Source organism: Sus scrofa, chromosome 8 (genome assembly GCF_054392235.1).
Source record: "Sus scrofa isolate SSC_HxYL_T2T_F1_AM1 chromosome 8, Sscrofa_HxYL_maternal_Yorkshire_Landrace_v2.0, whole genome shotgun sequence".
NCBI lineage: Eukaryota > Metazoa > Chordata > Mammalia > Artiodactyla > Suidae > Sus > Sus scrofa.
Window position 1 is genome coordinate 18,734,551 of NC_139390.1, and position 24,938 is coordinate 18,759,488.

The 24,938-nt window shown below is 48.0% G+C and overlaps 1 protein-coding gene and 1 non-coding gene across 12 annotated transcripts in view; both read right to left on the reverse strand.

The window, feature by feature from the left end:
* The window catches only part of CCDC149 (coiled-coil domain containing 149), a 109,322-nt gene continuing 84,384 nt past the window's right edge, over window positions 1-24,938 (reverse strand). For 4 of the 11 annotated variants that reach the window (XM_021100561.2, XM_084971653.1, XM_084971655.1 and 1 more), the window contains 3 exons: window positions 19,553-19,629; window positions 13,128-13,244; window positions 2,863-5,828 (listed from right to left, as the gene is read on the reverse strand). In XM_021100561.2, coding sequence (XP_020956220.1) covers window positions 5,395-5,828; window positions 13,128-13,244; window positions 19,553-19,629 — 628 coding nt within the window. In that variant the 3' untranslated portion in view covers window positions 2,863-5,394. Of the gene's footprint in view, window positions 139-2,862; window positions 5,829-9,489; window positions 9,672-12,330; window positions 12,563-13,127; window positions 13,245-18,115; window positions 18,149-18,250; window positions 19,449-19,552; window positions 19,630-24,938 lie in introns of those variants that run through there. The other 7 variants (XM_021100560.2, XM_021100558.2, XM_021100557.2 and 4 more) reach the window with 5 other exon arrangements.
* On the reverse strand, window positions 22,818-22,924 carry LOC146400351 (U6 spliceosomal RNA). Its single transcript, XR_014813897.1, has one exon. It is a non-coding gene; the product is annotated as a U6 spliceosomal RNA (small nuclear RNA).

Genomic DNA, 24,938 nt, shown 5'->3' on the forward strand with positions numbered 1-24,938 from the left:
CGTTTTTTGTGAGCAACCGTAATATCGAGAGACGGGTCCCTTCTTATTTTTCCTGCTTCTCATTTCTAATTAGATTCACTGCCGAGGTCTCAATTGCATATCTCTGATTTTCAGATTTTTCTCTGCTCAGAGAGACATCTGGAAAACAAGGAATATATTACAGTGGTGAGTTGAGGGGCCTCTTTAGGCTTTTTGACATCCTAACCGAACCGTGGAGGAGGAAGACGCTTCCAAATGGAGGCTTCCAGAATGAAAGCAGAGGGCAGAGGGGGAAGGCGCTCAAATAGAGAACTTTTTCCAAAGAGAAATAAAGGACCAAGCCACAGGGCTACAGGAAAAATCCAGCCAGGAGAGGGCCCCGGGTTCTGCAGGGGCAGAAATCCCAGAGGGGCAAAGCCATGCAGTAATTTGAAAGAGACAGAAAAGACAGCCCCAAAGAAGCAAGGGGCTGGTCTTTTTTATTCTTTATTATTATTTTATTTTATGGCTGCACCTGCAGTTTATGGAAGTTCCTGGGCTGGAACATTGCATCCAAGCCACAGCTGTGACCTATTCCGAGGCTGTAGGTCATTGTAGTGGGATTCTTTTTTTCTTTTTTCTTTTTTCTTTTGGCCTTTGTCTAGGGCTGCACCCATGGCATATGGAGGTTCCCAGGCTAGGGGTCCAATTAGAGCTGCAGCCGCCGGCCTTCGCCACAGCCACGGCAACGCCAGATCTGAACCTCGCCTTTGACCCACAGCACAGCCCATGGCAACGCCAGATCCTCAACCCTCTGAGCAAGGCCAGGGATCGAACCTGCAACCCCATGGACGCCAGTCAGATTTGCTAACCACTGAGCCACGATGGGAGCTCCTGTAGGGGCATTCTTAACGCATTGCACCACAGCGGGAACTCCTGAAGTTCTTTAAAGAGAATGTGGACCTCCATTTGGAACAATGTCATGTTTTGTTTTGTTTTTCCGCGAGCGACCGTATGAACTGGGGTATGACTGTTCCAGTAGCAGTAACATCCAAAAATTCACTCTAACATGTGAATGATTGATATGATAACTCTTTTTTAGAACATCACATCATGATAGCGGTGTGTGTTGGGAAGAGAGGACACAGAAAGGAACAATGATGGGATAATGAATTTAGCTTGCTTAAGACTGCCATTGTGGCTCATCGGAAATGAATCTGACTGGTATCTATGTGGAGGTGGGTTTGATCCCTGGCCTCACTCAGTGGGTTGAGGATCTGGCATTGCCGTGAGCTCTGGTGTAGGTCGCAGATGCGGCTCGGATCTGGCATTGCTTTGGCTGTGGTGTAGGCCCGCAGCTTCGGCTCCAGTTTGACCCCTAGCCTGGGAACCTCCAAATGCCAGGCATGAGCCCCTTACAAAGCCAAAAAAAAAAAAAAAAAAAAAAGACGGCCCGCTGGGCAGGGCTTCCAGTAAGGGTTGAGCTGAATGCCACTGGGGGAGATCCCAGCTGGAAAGGCTTCGGGAACAGCTGTTTCAGGAGAAGAAAAAAGGGGGGCGGGGGGAGAGGAAGGTGGGAAGAGGAGGCATGGAGAGAGGAGTTAGGGATGAGAAATGCCTGGTTTTCAAAAACCAATCCATTTCCAGAGGCCTTAATTAAAAGAACGACAAACACTCATATGTAAAAATCCACACCTAACAGCTCTCAGGTACAGAGTGATCACAAGAAATGCAGGGTGTGCAAACAAGCTTTCATTAAGAGACCTGTCAGCTCTGTTTCATTTATCCAGACTGTTCAGCATTCTGCTGGCAACTGAGCTGGAAAAATAATGGAAGGACAGACACACTCGAAGAGGTAAACAGAGGTGGGAACGTTCCAGCTACAAAATAGGACAGATGATAAAGAGGCCAGGGAAAAGGAGAGATGAGACGGCATTTTTTTCTTAACAAATAAATAACAACACCCTGCCCCCCAACTCCACACTCATCCGTACGTAATATTTTGCCTTTTTAAAGAAAAAAAAATAATAAAACAAGTATAGACATGTGGCGTTCAGAAACAATGCTGTTAGTGGCCGACTCAAATCTATTCCCAACCTTCCTATACTTCCCAAGACCTGATTTTGTTTTAGGGTTCATCTCAGAGTCTGCATGTTCAGGAACAGGAATCCTCCCCAATTTAGAGGGTAATCTTTTTTTTTAAGGGCTGCACCTGCAGCATATGGAGGTTCCCAGGTTAGGGGTCAAATTGAAGCTGCAGCTGTCGGCCTAGACCACAGCCACTGCAGCCATGTCTTCAATCTATACCACAGCTCAAGGCACCGCCAGATCCTTAACCCACTGAGACAGGCCTGGGTTCAAACCGAGTCCTCATGGATCCTAGTCGGGTTTTTTAACTACTGAGCCACAAAGGGAACTCCCAGAGGGTAATCTTGATGAATGTAAACCCATCAGAGTAATTCCATCTTCCTTCCTAAGGCGTGGTTTAAACACAGGCATGTGACCATTTTGACCAATGAAATGTGACAAGAACTGTGTTAACACACATATACACACACAAGGAGAAACTGCTTTCTGACTTTGGACACATATGTGAAAACAGGTGATGGCTGGAGCTATTGCAGCCCTCTTGTTAGCATGAGGGTATAGATGACACCCAGGCAGGCAGAGCAGGAAGGCAGAAACCCAGATTTTTTTAACTTTCTTGAATGAACCAGCTCTGGAATGCCTTACTTCTGAAGTTCTTGTTATGCAATAGAATTCATTTCCCTATTGTCAAAGTTCCTTAAAGTATAAATGTAGCTCAGAGTACCTTGACTGATGCAGGGTTAGCTGGTGGAGCAGGGTTACAGAATGCAGCACACTTTCACAGTGACTCTTAAAAAGACTAAAGACAACCATAGGTAATTTTGGAGACTCTTTTTAATGTCTGAGGAACAGAAAAACCATGTTGGGTTCACACAGCAGAGGTGGGACAGTGTCACATTTTGTACAGGGCATTGTCAAGGTTACAGATATGACAGGGTCAACTCATGGCTCCAATTCCATCTAATAACACAAGCACCCCCATGCTGATTGGACACACAGTTTAGGCTCTCTCTCCCTATGACCCCCTGCCCGGAACCCCACACTCTGGGACTCATGGCAGGTTTCTTGCCCACAGTGAAATGTGTTGGAGTTGAGTCTAAGCCTTGCTTTCCAGATGATCCACAGCCTCTAAAGGTGTGTACCCGACCAACCGTGTGTCCAGATCAAGGCTTTTGCGGGGAAAGATTTTTCTTTTTATTGTTATCTTATGAAATCTGGCTGTGTTTTCTTTCGGTGGCTCTTATGTCCTAGGCACTCGTACTGAACATCTGCAGGGCATTTAAGCCTGGTGCAGCAGGAAAATGATTTCCATGGCTGCTGGCCTGGGCAAGCTTTGCAGCAGCAGAAGTGACCTCCTGGAGGGGAAGGTAAGGGGGTGGACCTGGGGAGAGGGGAGAGCCTGGAACACAGAAGGATGAATGGAGCACCAGGGTCTGGAGCCAACATGTGCTGCCTCGGACGTGCCTGCATCCCGCTCTCGGGGTGGCCTCTGGTGAGAGGGATTCCTCCTCTCACAGCTGGAGCTCCCCCCAGGTGCATCTGGCAAAGGGCGGGACCATCTGGCCTGTGCCTCAGCCCTCCTTCAGCCTGAGACGGCTCGAGGTATGATGGAGCCTACCCCCACTGGCGGAGCGATGCCGGGAGATGAAATGGTAGCAGGGAAGGGTCTGGGGTCTGGCCACCGGTGTGCGGGGTTCACACCTGGGAATCACAAGCCTGGCCCAAACATCCTATTTTTAGGATGATTTATACATTTTCTACCTCTTTCTCCTTGGGAGTTTCTCTTTTCCCAGAGGAAGGAGTGATTCTAGTTGTCGGGGCATCGTTGAGGTTTGGGACGTGGTATTAGGTCTTCTTGGGAAATGAACTCTTTTCAGCGCACAGAAAGGTTTGTCGTTTGAGGCGCCTTCAGAGCCTGCAGTGCCAGATGCCACCAAGAAACGCTAATTTTTTTTTTTTTCGGTCTTTTGTCCATTTAGGGCCATACCCATGGCATATGGAGGTAAGTTACCAGGCTAGGGGTCTAATTGGAGCTGTAGCCACCGGCCTACGCTACAGTCACAGCAACGTGGGATCCGAGGTGTGTCTGTGACCCACACCACAGCACACAGCAACACCAGATCCTTAACCCACTGAGCGAGGCCAGGGATCGAACCCTTAACCTCATGGTTCCTAGTCAGATTCGTTTCTGCTGCGCCACAACAGGAACGCCTAGAAATGCTAATTATATCCCCAAAGAGAGAAGCAGTGGGGGTGACCACGCTCTACTTTCCTGCTCTTGGAGCTTCGACTTGGTTCCATAGTCCTCTTCCGAGCCTGTAAGGAAGAGACTTTGTTTTTGTCTCTCTTTCCACTTTGGGGCCACAAGCTCTGTCTTATCTTTAGAACCCCAGTACCTGGTGGCACAGAGGGGGCAGCCTCAGCAATATGTTGGAGTGGGGACGGGTAAGGCTGCAGGTAGTTGGGCAAACTGGATGGGCCTGAAGCAGCTGCATTTTGCCCCTACCCCACATGGCCAGAAAACCCTGTACACAGCCTGTGTCGAATGGCTCTGCCTCTCAGCCTATTTCAGAAACAAAAAATCAAAACGCCATTAGATTCCCCTTCTTCCCTGCTTATCTACAGCACCCCCACCATCACCCCAGGTCGAAGAATCCTCTAGAATCACAGGCTGGAACACGCAGCTTTAGCAGTCAGCAAACAGGTCTCAACAGGGGCTGTGGATTTCAAACCGAAAGCCTAACCTTCTGAGCCCACCTAAGCCCCTCTCCACCTGCCAGTTGGTGCCACGGCAGACAGTGCTGCAGGCAGGATGCCAAAAACACCCATGCTGGGAGGGCCTCCCGGGCCCTGACGTGATGGAATGGAGTGGTGGGCTCTCTGGACCCATTATGCTCAATTACACCTCACGCTACAGCCGCCTCAACATTACCAAGACGGCGACCTGATTAAAAACCCCATCCGTTTCAAGCTCTTCCCATAATTTTGATCGACAACTTTAAACGCTAATAGGAAAACAGCTTATCTCTAATAAAACAAACGCTGACAGAAAGACGGATGCTGAAAACCAGCCATATGGCAGACGTGATTCCGTGCCTGGCCGTGTTCACAGCGGTGCATCTTCTGCGGAAAGAGATGACATGGAGAAGCTTGAGGACCCGCATTTAATAAATCAAACTGTGCTGGCATCATCAGAATGTTCAACGTTTGCAACGGGAGCTGTGTCCTCTCTCATGCACAGGCCTGGAGGTGTTTGGGGAGGAAGTGACTTCGGTGAGCTGTTCTGATCCTGAATTCTTTACCGTCCCTGGTGCCTTCGATGTGTCACCAGGCCCATCGCTTCCCCGTTCATGTTTTCGTGGTGCTCCTCATACCTCCACCCTCTGGCATCTCCCTGCCGTCTTCCAGGGCAGAAGCTTCGGCCGAGGGCAGGCTGGACTCAGCCGAGTCCTGGCAAAGTTTGGCACACGGCCCTTTGGCGGCTGAGCCCGGTGGGCTTGGCCCCCTCTCGTCCCTTGGACCCTCTACGGCACTCTCTTGTCGGACTCCTTCTGGTTCAGTGGCCGCCTGCTCCTCTGTCAGTTTCACGATTTCCCCTCCAAGCCTGTTTACTTCTTCCTCAGGAAGGAGCTGGGGTAACGAGGGGTGAACGTGCCTGCGTTGGTTCCCGTGACTCGGATTTGCTGGGGAGCTGACAGTGGGCCTCCCGGCATCCTCCTGAGCTGTCAGCGCCTCGGCGGCGGCGGCACAACTTTCATCTCGTTCGTGCTTCTGAGCCTCCCCTGAAACAGACCAGGGGCAGCATCAAATCTCTGGCTGACGTCAGCCCTCACATCCCCTCTCCTTCCAACCTCCTGCCCACTGTTGCAGGGCCTCTGAGATAGAAAATGCTGCTGAAGGCCACACAGGACCCACAAAAAAGAAGGCAGCCACTCTGGTGATGACTGTGCCCCTGATGGAGGGGAAGGGAGCATGCGTGCAGTCTGTAACCCACCCTTTCCAGGTGCCTGGCTATCACCTGCCTCACTCTCTGGTGGTGGCTTCTTGTGCCCATTAAATATTTAAACTAAAGACAAAGGTTTTGTAGGTTGTGTAGCTCAGGGGAGACCTGGGGCTCCGTCATCATGAAAAGAGGTTCTGGCTGCTTTCAGTGTGGGAAGCAGAAGGCGCAGTTAGGGTCAGCACCTCACTCTTCTGCTGGTGCTCCCTCAATTTCAATAACATTTTTTTGGGTCTTTCTTATTTTTTTAGGGCTGTACCCGAGGCACATGGAGGTTCCCAGGCTAGGGGTCTAATTGGAGCTACAGCTGCCGGCCTATGCCACAGCCACAGCCACAGCAACACAGGATCCAAGCCACCTCTGTGACCCACACCACAGCTCATGGCAACACCGGATCCTTAACCCACTGAGTGAGGCCAGGGACTGAACCTGCAACCTCGCGGTTCCCAGTCGGATTCGTTTTCGCTGCACCACGATGGGAACTCCTTAATAACATCTTACATGTAAGAGCAGCTTCAAGCTCCCCACCCCTCCTGACTAAATTGTTCTCCCTAAACCTGCATAAGAGAAATTTTCCAGCTGCAACTGGAGGGGGATGGGCCAGCATCTAGTCCCCGTTTTCCTTTCGGCTTGCTCTGTGATCAGGAGGACCTGTCCAGCCTCCTTTTTTCGTTGTTTTTTTCAGATACCAAGTGAGGGGCGGGACTCTCTGATCTCCCTTGCGGACCCGACAAGCAGCAGCAGCAATGCGTGCCGGGAAGAAGCATGTGGCCACTGGACTCTTAGCAACGGGATGGGTGCCTGCATTCAGCACCAACCCTGAGGTTTCCAGAAGTTAAATTAAGATTGTCTTAGCCTTCAGGTGAAGCCGTGATGGAACTGCTGGGCTGATTTCAGCCTGGGTAGGGGTGAGGGGGCCAGGGAACACTTCTTGGGTGCCCCAGAGCAGAACCCACCACCATCAGGCCTGTATCAGAGACATGCAGGTGCACTTTGAGGCTGAAAGCTGGGACTTGGGGGAGCTAAGGATCTAGAAGGTTTCAAGGAAGTTGACCCATTCTGAATTAAATAACCGTATGTGGTTTTGAGCACTTATTTACCTAATCAAGTGTCTAAAAGTTTTAAGACACTTAAAACATGGCTGAACCCTGGCAAAAACTGAGAAACTCTAGAAGATGTGAAATATGAGTGAGGGCCGATGGACCACAAGGCTGAAATGAAATAGCTCAGATGGAGAGGGGGTGGAGAGCCAGGGGGAAGGGGAGATGATTAGAGACAGCGTGGTGGGTGTGACAACCGACAGGCTGGTCGCTGAGGACGCTCAGCCAGGCAGACCTTGACTGCTGTCCCCATACCCCAGACCTCTAGTGCTTCTGATGTAGATTTGCTTCTCACATTAAAAAAAAAAAAAAGCCATTTTCTTTCTCTTTAGCCCTTTTGAGGATCATAGAAATTCCCCAGGGATGGAAATTCAACCACATCTTTGATACGGTCTCAAGCCTGTAGAGAGTCACAGACAACGACGTCTTACTCTCCCGAGACCTCACTGATCTCAATGAGGATTGTACCTGATTGAGATTATTACTTGTGTTTACAGTGAAACTTCTTGACGAGAGCAGATGACCAGCCTCAAGAGTGAGCTCCACCTCCACCTCCTCCGTGAAGCCTATTTGATTAAATCCACCCAGAAATAATCTCCCCACTGTCCTAACCCCCATGTACTTGTGTCTGGACCTCCAGGGGAACTGTGTGTTTTTAACGTTTTTACCCTTAAATTATTACATCTAATTAGCTTATAGAGACCTGTTGAAGTATAAAATCTTATTAATTTTTTTTCTTTATAGAACCGCACCTGCAGCACATGGAAGTTCCCAGGCTAGGGGGTGAATTGGAGCTGCAGCTGCTAGCCTACGCCACAGCCACAGCAACACCAGATCTGAGCCACATCTGCAACCTACGCTGCAGTTTGCAGCCATGCCAGATCCTTAACCCACTGAGCAAGGCCAGACTGAACTGTATCCTCATGGATACTATGTTGGGTTCTTAACCCAGTGAGCCACAGTGGGAACTCCCATCCGATTAATTTTTTAACTTTGCCAGTGTTCCACAGTGGGAGCTCAATAAATAGCTTATTAAGGAGTTCCCATCGTGGCTCAGTGGTTGACGAATCTGACTAGGAACCATGAGGTTGCGGGTTCAATTCCTGGATTTGCTCAGGGGGTTAAGGGACTGGTGTTGCCGAGAGCTGTGGTGTAGGTTTCAGACGTGGCTCTGATCCCGTGTTGCTGTGGCTCTGGCGTAGGCCGGCGGCTACAGCTCTGATTGGACCCCTAGCCTGGGAGCCTCCATGTGCCGCAGGAGCGGCCCAAGAAATGGCAAAAAAAAAAAAAAAAAAAAAGACAAAAAAATAGCTTATTAAATGTTTGAATCTACAGACATATACATGAATGCATGAATAAATGAATATGTGAATACATCTAGCTAAATACCATCCATTAAGAAATGAAAGCAGTCCTCGGATTTATTTGTTCCGGCTTGTAGTCAGGTTGCTAACCTAAAAACTCTTAAAATGGCACTTTCAGGAAAACAGAGATTTCTAACTCCCACAAACCTTTAGCTACATCTGAGGTAGCTCAGGGAAGCAATCACATAGTTTTCACACTAACAAATGAAAAACGTTTTCGTGGTTGTACAGGACACAAGGCAAATGCAGAGTCAAAACGAGCACGTTTCCAGCACCGTGCAAGAAGCTTTATTCAAAAGGAGTAAATTATGGTCCTTCCTGTGGCTAAATTTTTCACCAACGTGAGATGAATAAACTCCTTCTTGAAATTACTCTTATGAAATTACTCCTTCCAAGACACTTAATAGTAGATTCCGGTGCCCCTGAAAAATTAATTAACCTTATTGGTAACAACCTAACCCCTAAACCATTTGCAGTGTTTTTACTGTGGGTCAGGTTAATCTTCTCTCCCTTAATTTACGTCTAAGGCAGGGTGGTCTAATTACACTCGGGCCTTCTGGTCACCAGTCCTTTGCCTTGTGCCATTTCTTCGAGTGACATTCCACTCGTGTCCAAATGTGGGCATCTTTTTGAAATGGCGAACCTCTGAGATTACCAGGAAGACCTTTTCAACTTTTTGAAGATGAGGAGATGGGGGGCAGCACTGCTGTCATCATGACAGGTCAAGACACAGCCGCAATATGGGGAGGGACAAGGCTGTCATGCGCAGGTGTGGTTCTATTGGGTTTTTCTTTTCCTAGAAAAAGCTGAGATTTTCAGAGTCTCAGAACCATAAAGCTATAGGGGCCAGGCTCTGAGATTGGCTTATGGGTTGAAAGCAGGACTTACCGGTCCTCTTCTCCCTTTTGTTTATCTAAAGACACTGAAAAGTACACTTGGAGTTCCCATTGCGGATCAATGGGTTAAAAACCTACCTAGTATCCATGAGGATGAAGGTTCGATCCCTGGTCTTGCTCAGTGGGTTAAGGATCCAGCCATGAGCTGCAGTATAGGTCGAAGATGTGGCTTGGATCTGGTGGTGTTGTGGCTGTGGTGTAGGCTGGCAGCTGCAACCCTAATCCGCCCCTAGCCCGGGAATATCCATATGCTGTATGTGTGGCCCTAAAAATAAATAGATAAATAAGTAAATAAATAAGTAAATAAAATAAAGTAAAATAAAAATAAAAGTATACCCAAGTCATGATCAGAAGACAAAGAAACGTTACTGACAATACTACAGCTGTGGAACTCATCACTAGGCCCTCTGGCTACTTGTGGGAGCAAAACCTTCAAGTCTGTGACTTTGGGACACTGACTCCTAAGCTAAGGGAGTTTTAGTTTTCCTTTGAGAACAGACACATACCATGGCCACTTCCATAAAAGAAAGATTTCCGAGTTAGCTCAGAATAGGAAAATATTATTTCCCCCAACAGTAATTATTCTGTGCTGCTTTAACATACAGAATTAGTATCATTAATACTGATTACTAACAATACACATATCAATAATGATGAGACGATCGACTGAAACAAATGCATTGGGACACAAATAGTGTGGAAAGAAAAAATATTTTCGGTAGAAGATGAAAAACAGTAGCTCGTTGTAGAAAAGATTGCTAGTTTCCTAAAATTGTGCTGCCCACCCCCCCACCATTGGCCCAAAGGGCACATTCGTCTTCTTTTGTTAACTGGTCTCTGATGGGCTTTGTCCTCTGAGTGTGAGCTGCTTTCAGTTGGAATTAATCAGAGATGAGCAGTGATGAGGGCATCGCAGACACTGACAGCAGCTACATAAATGCTTCCTTGTTGCTACCCGTGCTGGCGAGGGCCGGGGTTGGAACAATGAGAGCTAACGATGGAACTCTGGAAGCTATCATTGTGAATCAGGCCATTCCTTACGCCACCCGTGTGGTAATCAAGCCAGGCGCAACTCCACTTCAGGTTAACAGACCAGGGCTCACCTGGGGGCTCAGCAAGCCCCCAGCAGACAGAGGGCTTTGGAGCTCCATGGGGACACTGGATGCATACAGGCCGACCACTAGCCAAGACAGGTCCTGGACTGCACAGTGGGCCATGGTGGGTGACGGGCCAGCCTTGCAAACAGCCACATGCTGCTGGCTGGAAAGCCCTGGCTTTGACTTCTGAACAGTAGGAAAAGTACCCAAGTCAGAGGCTTTCCCCAGGATTCTCCCCACATGTGCTTGGGGAACCTCTCTGTTGAAATCCACGGCTTGTCTGGGCTTCTCTTCTTACCATTCCATGAACAAATGAGTGATCCGGATGGGCTTCCAAAACACAACCGCACCGAAGCAGGACTGAGCCTTGCTGAACTCGGCTCAGTTGAGCAGCACTGTCCATGTGATCCAAAGACTCATGAGAAATAATACACAGTTGTTGCTTTAAGTTCTAAGTTTTGAGGTGGTTTGCCCCATAACAGCTAACAATAGACAGCTGGGAGCCACTGTGAGATTTTTGAGCAGAGAACACACATGATGGAAAGCAAGGCTCCGGAAGCTGTATCTTACAGCAGCAGGATGAAGAAGGGAGGGAAGTAAGGAGATTCTGGGAGGCAGGAAGACCAGCATGGAAGCCCCACCAAGGAGGTAAAGAGGTGGTAGGAATGGAGATGCCAGAAATTCTGAAGACACAGTGGCAGCAGATCAGACACGGATGGGGGAGGAAAGTGGACCGTGGTTGAGGATGATACTGAGAGTGGCTAGCTAGCTGAGCCACACAAAGAAGAGGAAGCAGCAAGAATAGTGATGTCATACTTGAGAAGTCCATAGGACATGTAGGTGAGAAAGTTTGCACTTTGGGAAATAGAGGACTGTAATTCTGCAAATAGGACCCTGTAGGGAAACATATTTCAAGAATACTTTCATAGAGGTGATGGCTGAAGGCATGACTGAGCAAGAAAAGATGGAGAGGAAACATAGAAATCAGGAAAGAATCTTGACACCCACATGCTGGGTGTATTAGCTCTCTATGCTGCGTAACGCATAACCTCAAAACTTAGCAGCTTAAGACTCAGCAGCCTGGAAGACGTTTATCTGGGTGGTTCTTACTAATGGTCTGTGACATGGTTGTCATCAAAACGTTAACCAGGGAGTTCCCGTCGTGGCGCAGTAGTTAACAAATCCGCCTAGGAACCATGAAGTTGCGGGTTCGATCCCTGGCCTTGCTCAGTGGGTTAAGGATCCGGCGTTGCTGTGAGCTGTGGTGTAGGTCGCAGATGCAGCTCAGATCCCTAGTTGCTGTGGCTCTGGTGTAGGCCGGTGGCTACAGCTCCGATTGGACCCCTAGCCTGGGAACCTCCATATGCCGCAGGAGCGGCCCAAGAAATGGCAAAAAGACAAAAAAAAAAAAAAAAAAACAAACGTTAACCAGGGCTGTTGTCATCTGAAGGCTTGACTGGGGCTGGAGAACCTGCTTAGATGGTGCCCTCACGGGGCTGATGGTTGGAGGCCTCAGTTCCAGACCAAGTTAAAAGCAGGTAGGACTGCTCAAGTATCCTTGAGACCAGTCAGCCAGCTTCCTCCAGGGTGCATGATCCAAGGCAGAGCGAGCAAGGCAGACTCCACTTGTCTTTTACAACCTGGCCCCGGAGGTCCCACACTATCACCCCTGCTGCAACTGATCAGGCACATAGACCCGCCCTGATACAATGTGGGAGAAGATGACACCAGGGCACCAATACTGGGGAGGGGGGGCACTCACTGGGGGCCTTCGTGGAAGCTGACAACCACACTGGGGGTGGAGGAAGAAGATAAGCAAAACTCAGAAACATGTGAAGGGCAGTTTAATCGGGGAAATACGACCGCTACTTGAAGAGATCTGGTTCTCAGCCCTGTTTCTTCCTCTGGCGTCTGAAATGAGCCTTCGCTCCCCTTCAAAACACAGCGCCTCCAGAAGGTGTGCCTGGTAAAGAAGCTTTTTTTCTCCATTCAAGTGATTCTCAGACATGCCAAGTGATGTGTGGAGATTCCCCTGAGGTGGGCAGTTTCATCTCACCATCTCACGGCAAAGGAAACAGGCTGAAGTTACTAGTTCAAGTTCTCACAGCCAATATGATGTGGCGCTGGAATGTGAACCCAGGTTGCTCAAATCCTGAGCCTCACCTTTTTTTTTTTTTGGTTTTTATTGCTGCACTCGCAGCATATGGAAGTTCCTAGACTAGAGGCTGAATCAGAGGTGCAGCTGCCCACCACAGCCACAGCAACGCCAGATCCGAGCCGCGTCTGCAACCTACACCACAGCTCAGGGCATCGCTGGATCCTTAACCCATTGAGCAAGGCCAGGGATTGAACCCTCATCCTCATGGATCCTAGTCGGGCTTGTCACCGCTGAGCCACAACGGGAACTCCTGAGCCCTCGGTCTTAACCTCTATGCCACTACGCCCAGTGGTGGTGGGACCCGTGTTATTCTCTCGGAAGCTCCAAACAAGACAGATTCACGAACGCAACAAGAGGAAACATGACGAATAACCCAGAAGCTGAGGGAGGGGCGAGCACTGACGCCCACCGAGCCCCCATGCCAGGCATAGGCCAGGCAAAGCCCAGGAAATCAGGGTCCACTTACCGTCCTTGGGACTCGCTTTGTTCCCAGCAGGCTGCTCAATCAACTTCAGCAGCGGGGATCTCGACCTCTGCATAGTGGGCAGAGCAGGGTCGCCAAACAGGATGGTGTCCTTGCCCCCTGTCAAGGAAAAGGGGGAAGACCGGCATATTATGTCACCAGTGGCGTCGGCTCACGCTCACCCCCATACAAGGGCCGGGCTATTGGGGAGCGTGGGGAAGGGAAAGGGCCAGCATGCCTGCTGTGCAGTGTGCGGACAGGGCAGTGAGGGCCAGGGCCAGTTCTCTCTGAGTCCCAGAGTCTGCTCAGGACACGGCTGCCCACAGATGCCACCGTTAAGTGGCAGCCTGCTATGTCTGCCGACAACTGAGTGGCTTTGATCTGGGTCAGACGATAGCCGTAATAACAACAGCAAATAATAATAGCAGTAAAGTGGACTGTGTACACGCTCTGGAGCCACACTGTAGTGCTTGTGTCCTGGACCCCCTCACTTGCTCGCTGGGTGGCCTGGGGCAAGTCACTGAACCTCTCTGAGCCTCAGAAGCCTCATCTATAAAATGAGGAAGAACAATGGCATCCACCTCATGGGGTGGTGGTGACAAAATGAACGGATTCGTGGAAAGCACTGAGGCCTTTTGTCCGCACTCAACACATTTCACTGAAACTTACTTTGCAGTGCGGACTGAACTGCCGTACACACCAGGTCTGACTGCATTTGATTTGTCATTTAGATTGAGTGATAGCTCTGTCATAAGGCAGGCGGTATCAGGTTCCCCAAATGATCGCAGCTAAACCCTGCTTAGGATATAGGCGCCCATGCCAGCCAAGCCCTTCTGTCCACGCATATGAACTCCCTAAGTGGACAGAAATGTTTGAGGCAAAAAGGAAGGAAAAAGGAACTCTATTTTTAGAGGCCATGGCAATTATGGAGGGAGAGGCAGGGAGGTGTGGCTTTGACACGTGAGCATGACAAGCACAGACGCAACACAAAATGTGTGCACATAAAGTGATGCTGCCCCACCCGTCAGGAGAAACCCTCCCACCCCGGGCAGGATTTGATCCCAAACTCCTGCTTGTGAGCCCCCGGGGATTTTCTGGCAGGAACTATCACACCAACAGAGAAAACCTCAGGGACCATGGCGCCACCCATGCTCCAGCCTCAGCGGTCTGACTTAGGGTGAGACCCTATCTGAAGCCACGTCACTGAGTGTCTCTGGGGCTCAGATCAGAGGCTCTAAAGTTCCATGATTCTCCTTAGATTCTGGTTCGGTAGAGCACAGAATAGTATTTGGGGAACCATGTTCCCTCCCTTGGAGAACCAGGCAGACCCTCGACTGTCCCTCTAAGCCCTCAACTGGTCTGTAACCCTGCCCCGTCTCAATAGCCATGCTGCGTCTCCTTAACTTCGCTTCCAAGACTGTAGTGGCGAGTCTGGAGCATAGCAGGTGCTTCATAAACAGCTGGTTATGGGAGTGAATGGCTGGCACCTTCTTGGGAATCCTGATGTTTTTATGGGCCTAGGTGCTCACAGCCACCTCAGGCAGGGTTTATTAGCAGCCATGGCTCTCTGGTTTCTGCTATCTGAGGGTCATCCCAGGAGAAGAAAACTTTGACAGAAGCTGACTCTGAAGTTCTTCACTAGCCCAGCTATTGTCTCATGTGGGAAAAATCCTAGAAACCTTCAGGGCTAAAATCTGGAGAGGTTTTCCCAAGAAAACCATGGAGCTCTAGCTTGGAATAGTGTTAAGAGGCTCTCAGAATGAAGCCCACCCTTGTGCTCCCCTTGGGCTGTAAAGATACAATCTAGAAACACCTCGAGGAACTAAGCGTTGTCATGAAGCCACAGCAGATGCCTCGAGTGGACTTCTTTTGTTTCTCTCCATCAGGGCAACAGTCACTGTCCTCAAGTCAGGGACAGGAATGCAATTCCTGATCCATCTTTCTGCAGGAGGTAGGCTGGAAGCTCTCTATCCTTAAGGGGACTCAGGAAGAGACAGGCTCTACCCTCAGCATCCCAACCAGCCTTCTAAGTCCCTTTTACTCTAGTGCCCAAGAATCAGAATCATGGGGCAGAGTAGGGAGCTGGCTGCAGCCGAGTGACGAAGGCAGCTGGGAGGAGAGTCTCAGCCTCTCCCATTGTGAGGATTTTTCTAGGGCCGAATACCTCCATGGCCTCTCCAAGCACAGGGCATCATCCACTTTGCAACAGGTCCTCAAAAAAGCTGGTACCAGCACGTTACACTTCTCCAGCAATCTGAGCAATAGGCATGCAGACAACAGCAACAGAAGCTACCACTCATCCCTGTGGGGGCAGGGAGGAGATAAATACCTCCCGAAATCCACCTGCAGAGATCATTTCCTTTTCTGAGAGTAAAATGCCAAGATTTGGTTTTTGCAAGATATGTGAAGAATTCAAAGACTTCCCTTAGAAGACTCTCAGTTCTGTTCTCACTAAATTCAGATTCTATCTGCATTGCCTAAATCGAGCTCTAATCTGATGGTCGGCTGTCTCTGGTTCCATTTTGGTTTGAGGGGATTGGAGAACAGGGTGAGGGCGATCCCCAAACTCCATGCAAACCACAACCGGCGCAGGTGACACAGGCCCTTCTGTTCAAGGGCTGTGTGAGTTTCTGGAAACCTTCCTGATTCCCTCTAACCACAACATCCCCCTCGCCTTCTCCAAGATGTACCAGCTACTTTCAAAGTGCACATTTTCTTTCTCAGGCTGATGCTGAGCGTGGAGAACAGAGAATTAAAATGAAAAGCTCCAAGAGCCAAGCTTGGCTCTTGCCAGTTTTTTTTTTCCCCCCCTGGCTTTCAGAGTTTCTTTTCAGAGCACGAGCACATCCAGGAAACCTCCCCTCAGGCACCCCCCCACCTCCCCAGCACCATTCTCACCTGCAGATGCCAGCAAAGGGCTGGGAGGGGGAGGCTGCCAGGCAGGGGGCTGGGGAGGGTGGAGGGTCCTTCCTACCTGAGGGGCGTGCCCAACCGGCCCACCCTCTGGCTTCCTCAAAATAGCCCTGTGCCTTTCCCACCTCTCAGGGACCCGTTAAACAGCTTGGAGTCCACTTTGCTATCCAGATGATTTTTCCATGCCGGCTGTGACATCTGTTAGACTGGTCTACTTCCCAGCAAGATCACACATTTGCCCCAACTCTATCAAACACCATCAAGAGCTACATATTGTTGGCTGAGAGAGTGAGAGGGAGGGAGAAGGGAAAAATCATAGCATGCTCCAAGCCCAACAGTAATTCTGCCTCTTAGTAATGAGCGGTGGGCTGCTCCACCATGGTCCTTTGGAGTCTCGAAGAGATCGGTCCAGCTTCTGAACTCTTTGTCTCCAATCAACTTGCTTTTGAGAACCAGTTCCCCACTGATCAATCCACGCCACCCCATCATCTCCCCTCTCTGAATTGTACTTCATCCTGGAATGGAGATCTGAACACCTGAGTTCTCATACCCGTCTCTGTGGCCTTACATATCGTCTAGTTTCCCGAGTTTCTGTTTCCTTATCTAAAGTAAGGGGATCAGACTAGCTGAGGAAGGGGGAAAATGCTTTCTCTCACATGTCACCTCTGACCAGGAGGTGGCTTCCTGGAAAGCCAAGACGATTTGGAAGGCCACATGTGGGATCAGCAGGGAAGAAGGATGTGATTGATTAGTAAGGTCTGCCACTGGCACATGGTTGGAGTTGTGTAAATACATCAAGGATTCTCCATCCTTGAACTTTTTGTTCTCAACTGTCCTTCCAGGGCTAGCATTCAGCGACTCATCACGTTATTCCTTCACACACTGACATCTTTATTATTCAGCTGATACTTAGTTGGGTACCGTTTTGTGCTTTCCTCTCCCTGTCTGATGCATTATTCACCTTACTTCCCTAGTGGGGCTGTCGATTCCTGGAGGGGGCAAGAGGCATGTCTAGAATGCCTGATATAGAACTGAATTCACAAAGTTGATGCTCAAAAAGGTATCAGCATATTATGGGCCACTGATCCTTTCGAGGTGCTAGCAAATGAGAGAGCTAGCAGGAGTTCCCGTCATGGCTCAGTGGGTAACGAATCCGACTAGGAACCATGAGGTTGCGGGTTCGATCCCTGCCCTTGCTCAGTGGGTTAACGATCCAGTGTTGCCGTGAGCTGTGGTGTAGGTCGCAGACACAGCTCGGATCCCGAGTTGCTGTGGCTCTGGTGTAGGCCAGTGGCTACAGCTCCGATGAGACCCCTAGCCTGGGAACCTCCATATGCCGCGGGAGCGGCCCTCAGAAGGCAAAAAGACAATAAATAAATAAATAAATACATAAATAAAAAGAGAGCTAGCAATCCTCTGAAACCACTGAGATTCAGCCCCTCCAGCTGGCTGAAATGGCATGCTTTGGCTCTTACTTGGGAAAGAGGAGGGGGAAGAATGAAAGAAAAAAGTGGAAGAAGCAAAGGAGGCAGGAGAGGAGGAGCGGAAGCAAAAAGAGGAGGAGAAGAAAAAAAAAGAACAGAGCTCTTCTCCCTTTGCTATTCAGTCGGTCAAATGGAGACCACAGGGTCATGAGCAGACAGAAGGGACTGGTCGGATTTGCCCTGAAAGCAGCCCCTCCCCCCCCACTCTCACCATGGTTTGAAAATGATCATAAGGTGACGCTCCAGGGCACCATCCTTCTTCACTGCACGAGGGCAGTGCTACTGCCATGACGTAGACTTTGTCAGAGGTGGGACTTGCCACTCTTTTTTTCTGTCCTCCCACTTTGTACCAATGGGGAGGCCAGAGTTTAGAACAAACCCAGCTATGGCATAAAATCCATTCAGCCGCCACCCTCAAAGCTAATTTTACCATTTGATATGTGCTTTGTGCTAATTGAATTCTCTCTTTCAATTGACTATTCTGATCAGAAGAGTGCAAGGCTACCGAGAATGCATTTCTATTTATTTACATGCAAGGATGATGTGGATGCACTGCTATTAGCCACAAACACAGATATTTCAAAGAGAACATACTCCCAAATCCCACGGAAACATTGTAGCTCAGGCCTTCAGGAAGCAAGAAAAAAAAAAAAAAAAAAAAGGAAAGAAACAATTGTTATTGTATAGTTGCGATTCTAACCGAGACCAAACAACAGCAGAGCTAGAAAATTCTCAGCATTCTTCCATTTATTCAACTTCCATCTTTTTACATAAGTTGTAGAAATAAAACATTGTGAAATCTCACTCAGTCATTTGGAGAGAGAGAGAGAGGAAAAAAAAAAAAAAAAAAAACAAGCTCCAGTCCATGCACAGAAATAGCAATCTGACTGCACAAATAAACGATAAATTTGCCTGACTGTGTTGGAATTCAATGCAATAAAAGAAAGGCCTTCAAAGAAGATAAGGTTTTAACTGCATCCAAAGGTTCTTGTGCAAAATGGATCATTCAAATCCCCAGGATGGCACTTGCCACTAATTAAGTCTGTTAGGTCTTTTGACATCAAGTTCAAGGAATCTCTGCTAAAAATTCCAATATATAAAACACACTTCCAGGCAACCTAAGGAGGCTCTTCGGATCGACATTAAGAAAACATGTGGTTTTGTCCATGTCCCTGTGGCAATTTTCATTTCTCATAGTTACAAGGAAGCAACTGATATGATTCAAGGGTAGAGAAGGGTTTGTGCAGAAAGGTTAAGTAACTAAAAATATATGTACAAAGTTGCTTCCAGGGAAAGAGGAGGTGGTAGAAAATGATAAATACAAGTTTCTGGAGAATGTAAAGAGAAAGGCAAATAGCTGACCGGGGTCTCACGAAGGGGGTATTTTACAAAGACAAACGGGGATAAATATAGCTAATTAAATGAAACATCCGTTTCTTCTACACTCTGAGCAACTGCAGGAGAAAAGAAAAATCCCCAAAGGAAAATTTCGATTTAAGTATCAAACGGGATGGGGGAAGCGAGAAGGAGGTTGAAAGTGCACTTGGGTTAGAACAATTGTTGGAGCTTATATTCATTTTTAGGACGGATGATTAAATTGAACAAGTCTTTGTCAGTTCGTACCTTCATTTTTAGAACCGATGATTACATAGAATAAATTTTTATAAGTCCTAACATTCATTTTTAGAGGTGATGATTAAATTGAACAAATCTCTATAAGACACCTATGGGTAAAAAAAAGGAAGCAATTTACCAGATTCACAAAAGCTAAAAATAAAATAAATACAGACATATACAATGACAATTTCGGAATTTAGGTTAGCAAAGCTTCATAGTTCCACAGATGAGAGTTCGCATATTTATGATTTTTTTCTGATTTCCTCCAAAAAGATGGTCTTTAAAACACTGTGGAGTCCTCAGCAATGATCTTCAAATAATAGAACATTAAAAAGGTAAAAACCTGCTCAGCAAGTTATGGGAGAGCATCCTTTTTTTAAAAAAAGAAAACAATCTTCATGAAGTTCTGCTTACCTGGAAGACTCCATAAACCAGAAACTTCCAGGGTTCTTAATTTTTTCTCCAGTTCAGCCACTCGATTTCCTAGGATTCTGGAAAAGGGGAGAAAATGGCAGGAGACAATGAATATTTATTTCATCAGCTCTCAGGGCTCTGAGCAGGCTACCTGGGAAGTCCACCCTAGCACTCATAGAAAATGTTTTGAGATTTAAGATACCTGCAAAAGATACATGCATGCATTTGTCTGCGTTTGCTACCCACACAATACTCTATTGAAAGTACACCTAGGAGTTCCCATCATGGCTCAGCAGAAACAATTCTGACTAGTATTCAAAAGGACACGGGTTTGATCCCTGGCCTTGCTCAGTGGGGTTAAGGATCTGGCGTTGCAGTGGCTCTGGTGTAGGCTGGAGGCTACAGCTCCGACTGGACCCCTAGCCTGGGAACCTCCATATGCTGTGGGTGCAGCCTTAAAAAAGACAAAAAAAAAAAAAAAAAGAAAGAAAGAAAGAAAAAAAGTACATGTAAGACTATAGAGGGAATGATTAAAAATGATTTTAACATATGAAAATGTTGCCATTCCAGTGAATTTTCTCCCGCAAAGGTAACTGGAAAGCCAAACGATGCTCCCAACATTGTCCAAACATCTTACATCATTTCCATCTGGGAACCGCTCATTGCTCATTGTGTTAACTTTAAACACTCCTAGTGGTATCGCATCTTGATTCTTCGAAAGTGGAGCTGTTTTAGAAGAACCCAATCTAACAAATAAGATGGAAGAACATGCTTGGTAATGTTACTTCAAGTCAATCAAATAATAAGATCAGCCTTGTTAGACCTAACCTATGTCTTACGATGTCTGTCTCCTTGATTTCTAGCATAATGCCTGGTAGATGGTAGGTGCTCAATAAATATACTTGATTAAATAAATGCTTTCCTTTCTTCTTTCTTTTTTTCCCCCCGTGGCCTGTGATGATCTCTGGAGAGAATTTAAAAGTTGGCATTTCAAAATCAGTAATGACACAACCACCAGAATAATGAGGTTGCCTTCCAAGGTGACCATTCTGACTCATCATGATGTGTAAGATCTGGAATGTGCATTTGATGTATAAGATCTGGAATGTGTATTTGCAAAGATTCCACTGTGTGCTTGGAAGCCAAACTTGGTCTACAGGCCCAGAAAGACATAAAGGGGGGTGCATATTTCCCCTCCTTCACGCTACACAAAATTAAATAGAGTGGGGAAATGATTTGATCCTCGTTGAATACTGCAATCACTTTTTGTTGGCCTGGAAATGGAAAAGCCACTCTTTACCTTGGGGGGATTTTCTTGGCACTTGCTAAAAGGATGCGGAAATCACCTTTATAGCAACGTTTCAAATCCTTTCAGCAGGAGAAACCAGAGCCCCAGAATTGTTCTTCTACCTCCCTTATATTCCAGAGACAGCTTACACACCCACATACATACTGAAACATGAATATGTATATAGCTGCACATATATATGGCTTTGAATTCAGCCTTATTTTACCTGAATTGACTTGCAGCATCTTAATTAATATTCCCTTTGAGTTCACAGAAAAAAACCCTCTTTGACGTTCCCATGTGTGGTTTTGTTCATCTAGGTACTTAGTGCTGTTTTCTTTGCTTCTTTTCTTGAGTCTTAAATTCTGCATAGTCTTTATCAATTACTTTCAATTTTCACTCCATTTGTTGGGTCTATTCTGCTTTCATGTCTCTGACCCTTCAATAAACACCATTCTTCGTAATCTCGCTTTCAATATTTTGCTCAGACCTTCTGATCCGAGTTCCCTTTTCAGCAGCTGATGGGTTTGAGATGCAATCACAGCCGTGTTCAAGTTGACGCCTGCTTCTTAACGAGATCAGATCATCTGTGCGGGGCGGCCTCTTGGAAACAAAAGATAAGGCTTAACTCTTCTGCGTACACCGAAGGATGCCGTCAGGGCAACGTTCAAAGGCGTGGTGAAGAGACATTTGCTTGTATTTGTTCTGATGTTCCTGGATAATGCAGGCATGTCTTCCAGAAGAGGGCTGAGCTGAATTTGCTGGTGTCCCCAACCATCTACTGCCAGGGACTCTGCCTGTTTGTCAAGGCTGATGGCTTTGCGCTTTAGCCTGACGTAGCATCGGATGCAGGGCCAGAGGTAGTAAAATGGACTGGTGGAAGTTGCGGTCGTAGTAACAGTAGTAAAAATGCCATCAATAACACTAACGACTCCACAACAGTTAACACAAATAGCAACTCATCTTTCCTGAGTCCCTGGGCTGAGTCAGGGCCCCTGCCAAACACCTAGGGAAGGTGCCTTTTCTTATCTGACCTGAAAAGGCTCTGCAGCATAGATGTATTTTTATCCTTCTTTTATACATGAGGATCCTAACAGATCCTCAGAGAGGTTCAGCTGCTTGTCCAAGGACACACAGTGCATCTCACAGCTGTGTCTTTTCTCACCCGCCACACTACTGCTCCCTTTTGAAAACAGAGGCGTGGAAGTTAGTTAACTTCACCTAAACCAAATGCGGAACTCAGCTGGTAATGTGTCTGGATGTTTAATCTATACCTCAGTTTGCCTCCAAAGTGAATGCTCTTAACCCCAAAATGGCACTAGAAAACCAGCATTCTCATGCGCCCAAAGCAAGTTCTTTTTAAAACGTGTTCATAACTGAAATAGGGAGGCAGCCGCAGCTGGACTTGCCGAATACAACCTAAGATGCTTCAAACGACAGAGGGCCTTCCTGACTGGCTTCACATTGAGCAGATATGGCAGGGGATCCACTGAATACGGTGTGATGAGCCCAGGGAGAGAGGGAGGTGGCCTGAGTCTTTTTCACTGGTAGAATCCAAAGATGGAGACGGCAGAAGATCTTGCGACAATCTATGAGGTAGCTCTTATTATATTTATTTTGCAGGTAAGGGCACTGAGATTCAGAGAGGCCACTTGACCAGCCCTGGGTGGCACAGCTGGTAAGTGGAGGGTCTAGAATCAAAACCTGGGCCTGAAAATACACAAGTCCTTCAGCCGGACTGTGGAGACATGAAGATGAAACAAAAGATGAATCCAGGTGGCTTAGGAGCCCAGACTATGAATGCTCTTGCTGCCGTATTGAGAAAGTTGAGGCTTTTCTTTTTTTTTTTTTTTTTTTAGAGTTCCATGATTAGTGGTTTTTAATATATCTGCTGGCATACTTTGGCAATCCACACCATGGCACACAGGTTACACAGGTTGCCCCTTTACAAACAGTCCGTAATTCCAGTAGTACAGTAAAAATATGGAACACTTCACGAAATTGCGTGTCATCCTTGCGCAGGGGCCGTGCTGATCTTCTCTGCATCGTTCCAATTTTAGTATATGTGCTGCCGAAGCAAGCACAAGTTGAGGCTTTTATTCCTTGGCCACAGGGAGATACTGAAGGGTTTTAAGCAGAAAAACAGCATAAGGAGGTTTAGGAAGATTGTTTTTGCTGTGGGCTGAGAATGAACTGGAAGGAGTATGTATAGACGCAGAAGGACCAGTTAGGAGGGTGTCGTGCATGGCAGTGATGAAGATGGCCCCAGACAAGGCCCTGGGGATGCAGGGCCACCAAAGGGGTGAAATAATAACGAGGAGGCATGGAGTTCCCATCGTGGCACAGGGGAAACGAATCCGACTAGGAACCGTGAGGTTTCCGGTTCGATCCCTGGCCTCGCTCAGTGGGTTGGGGATCTGGTGTTGCCGTGAGCTGTGGTGTAGGTCGCAGACACAGTTTGGATCTGGTGTTGCTGTGGCTCTGGTGTAGGCTGGAGGCTACAGCTCCAATTTGACCCCTAGCCTGGGAACCTCCATATGCCATGGGTGTGGCACTAAAAAGACAAAAAAAAAAAAAAAATGAGGAGGCAGACGAGGAGCGGGAGGTGCCTATGGGACATCGGGTGGACAGTCGGGCATCTGAGAGCGCAGAGACGGGAGCGCAGAGATGGGAGTGCAGGCTGGAGTGGGTCTATACTCCCCCACGAGTGGGAGGAATCAGAAGAACCTGGGACCAGAGCATCACCTGCGTAAGGTGAGAAAGGGCTGGAGATACGCCAGGTGGAGAGGGAAGAGGAGTGCCAGGGCCAGGTATGGAAGGGGAGAGAGAGCTCCAGGTGGCGCAGCGCGGTCAGGCTTGTCTGATTCTAGAATAGGGTCACACAGGGTGAAAAAGGCAGCTGAGAAGATGGGCCCGACCCTTGAGAGAGCTGTTTCAGGACAGGGGAAGGAGTGAGATCCAGAATCCAAGTGACAGGGTTGAGAAAAGCAGACTATGAAAAAGTTGAAGCAGTGCGTGTACATGACTCTTCAAGGGTTTAGCAGGGAATCCAAGGAGACAGCCAGGGCAGCAGCTTGAGGCGTAAACAGGCTCGAGAGAGGATTTTTTTTTTTTTTTTTTTTGTAGGATGGGGAAGATTTTAAAATAAAGGTTTTTTTTTTTTTTGCTTGTTTTTTTGGGGTGTTTTTTTGGGGGGCTGCACCCATGGCTCATGTAAGTTCCCAGGCTAGGGATGGAATCAGAGTTGCAGCTGCCAGCTTACAGCACAGCCACAGCAAGGCAGATCCGAGCCGCATCTTCGACCTACACCACAGCTCACAGCAATGCCGCATCCTTAACTCATTGAGGGAGGCCAGGGATGGAACCCAAGTCCCTATGGAAAATAATCGGGTTGTTACCATTGAGCCACATGGGAATTCCCTAAAATAAAGTTTTTATTTAGTTGTGGCTTGTTTTAGGAAAGGGATATGTCAGCATATGTCTACCTAGAAGTCTAGAAAAATCCTCAAGACACCAGGCTTCTAGATAGATTTCCAGGAGCAGGTAGTGATGACACCATCATCAGAGGGGATCTGCAAAGACAGGACTAACTCAGGAAAGGCCACCACAGGCAGCAGGAATCTCTGAGTGAGGGTCCTGGGGGCAGCCTGATCCCATAGAGGAAGAGTTGGCTGTGGCTGGACTCAGACTGGAGATAACCCTACCCCCACCTCTGCCCCAGGAGACCTGCTTTTGACTCTGCTCTGATCCATGACAGCTCGTGCTGCTCCCAAGATCTTCAACTTCCAAGCTGCGTGCCATTGGCCAGGGAAGGGAGAGAGCAGTGAAGAGTCTTAGGCACAGCACAGAGGGTAGGGAAAGGCCAGCACGTCCTTCACCACCACTTCCGCCGCCACCCCACCACCGGCAGAGTGATGGCTTGCTGGGAAGGGCTGGAGAAGCAAGCGTGGGGTCCTGCGTGCGAGACAGTGCTCTTAGCATCTGCCTCTCCTATCAATGCCCTGCCACCACAAGACACATGAACCACATCCCTTTACCAACAGCTAGGCAACTGCAGATCTGGCAACAAGTACCTTGAGCAAAATGTTTATGAATTGA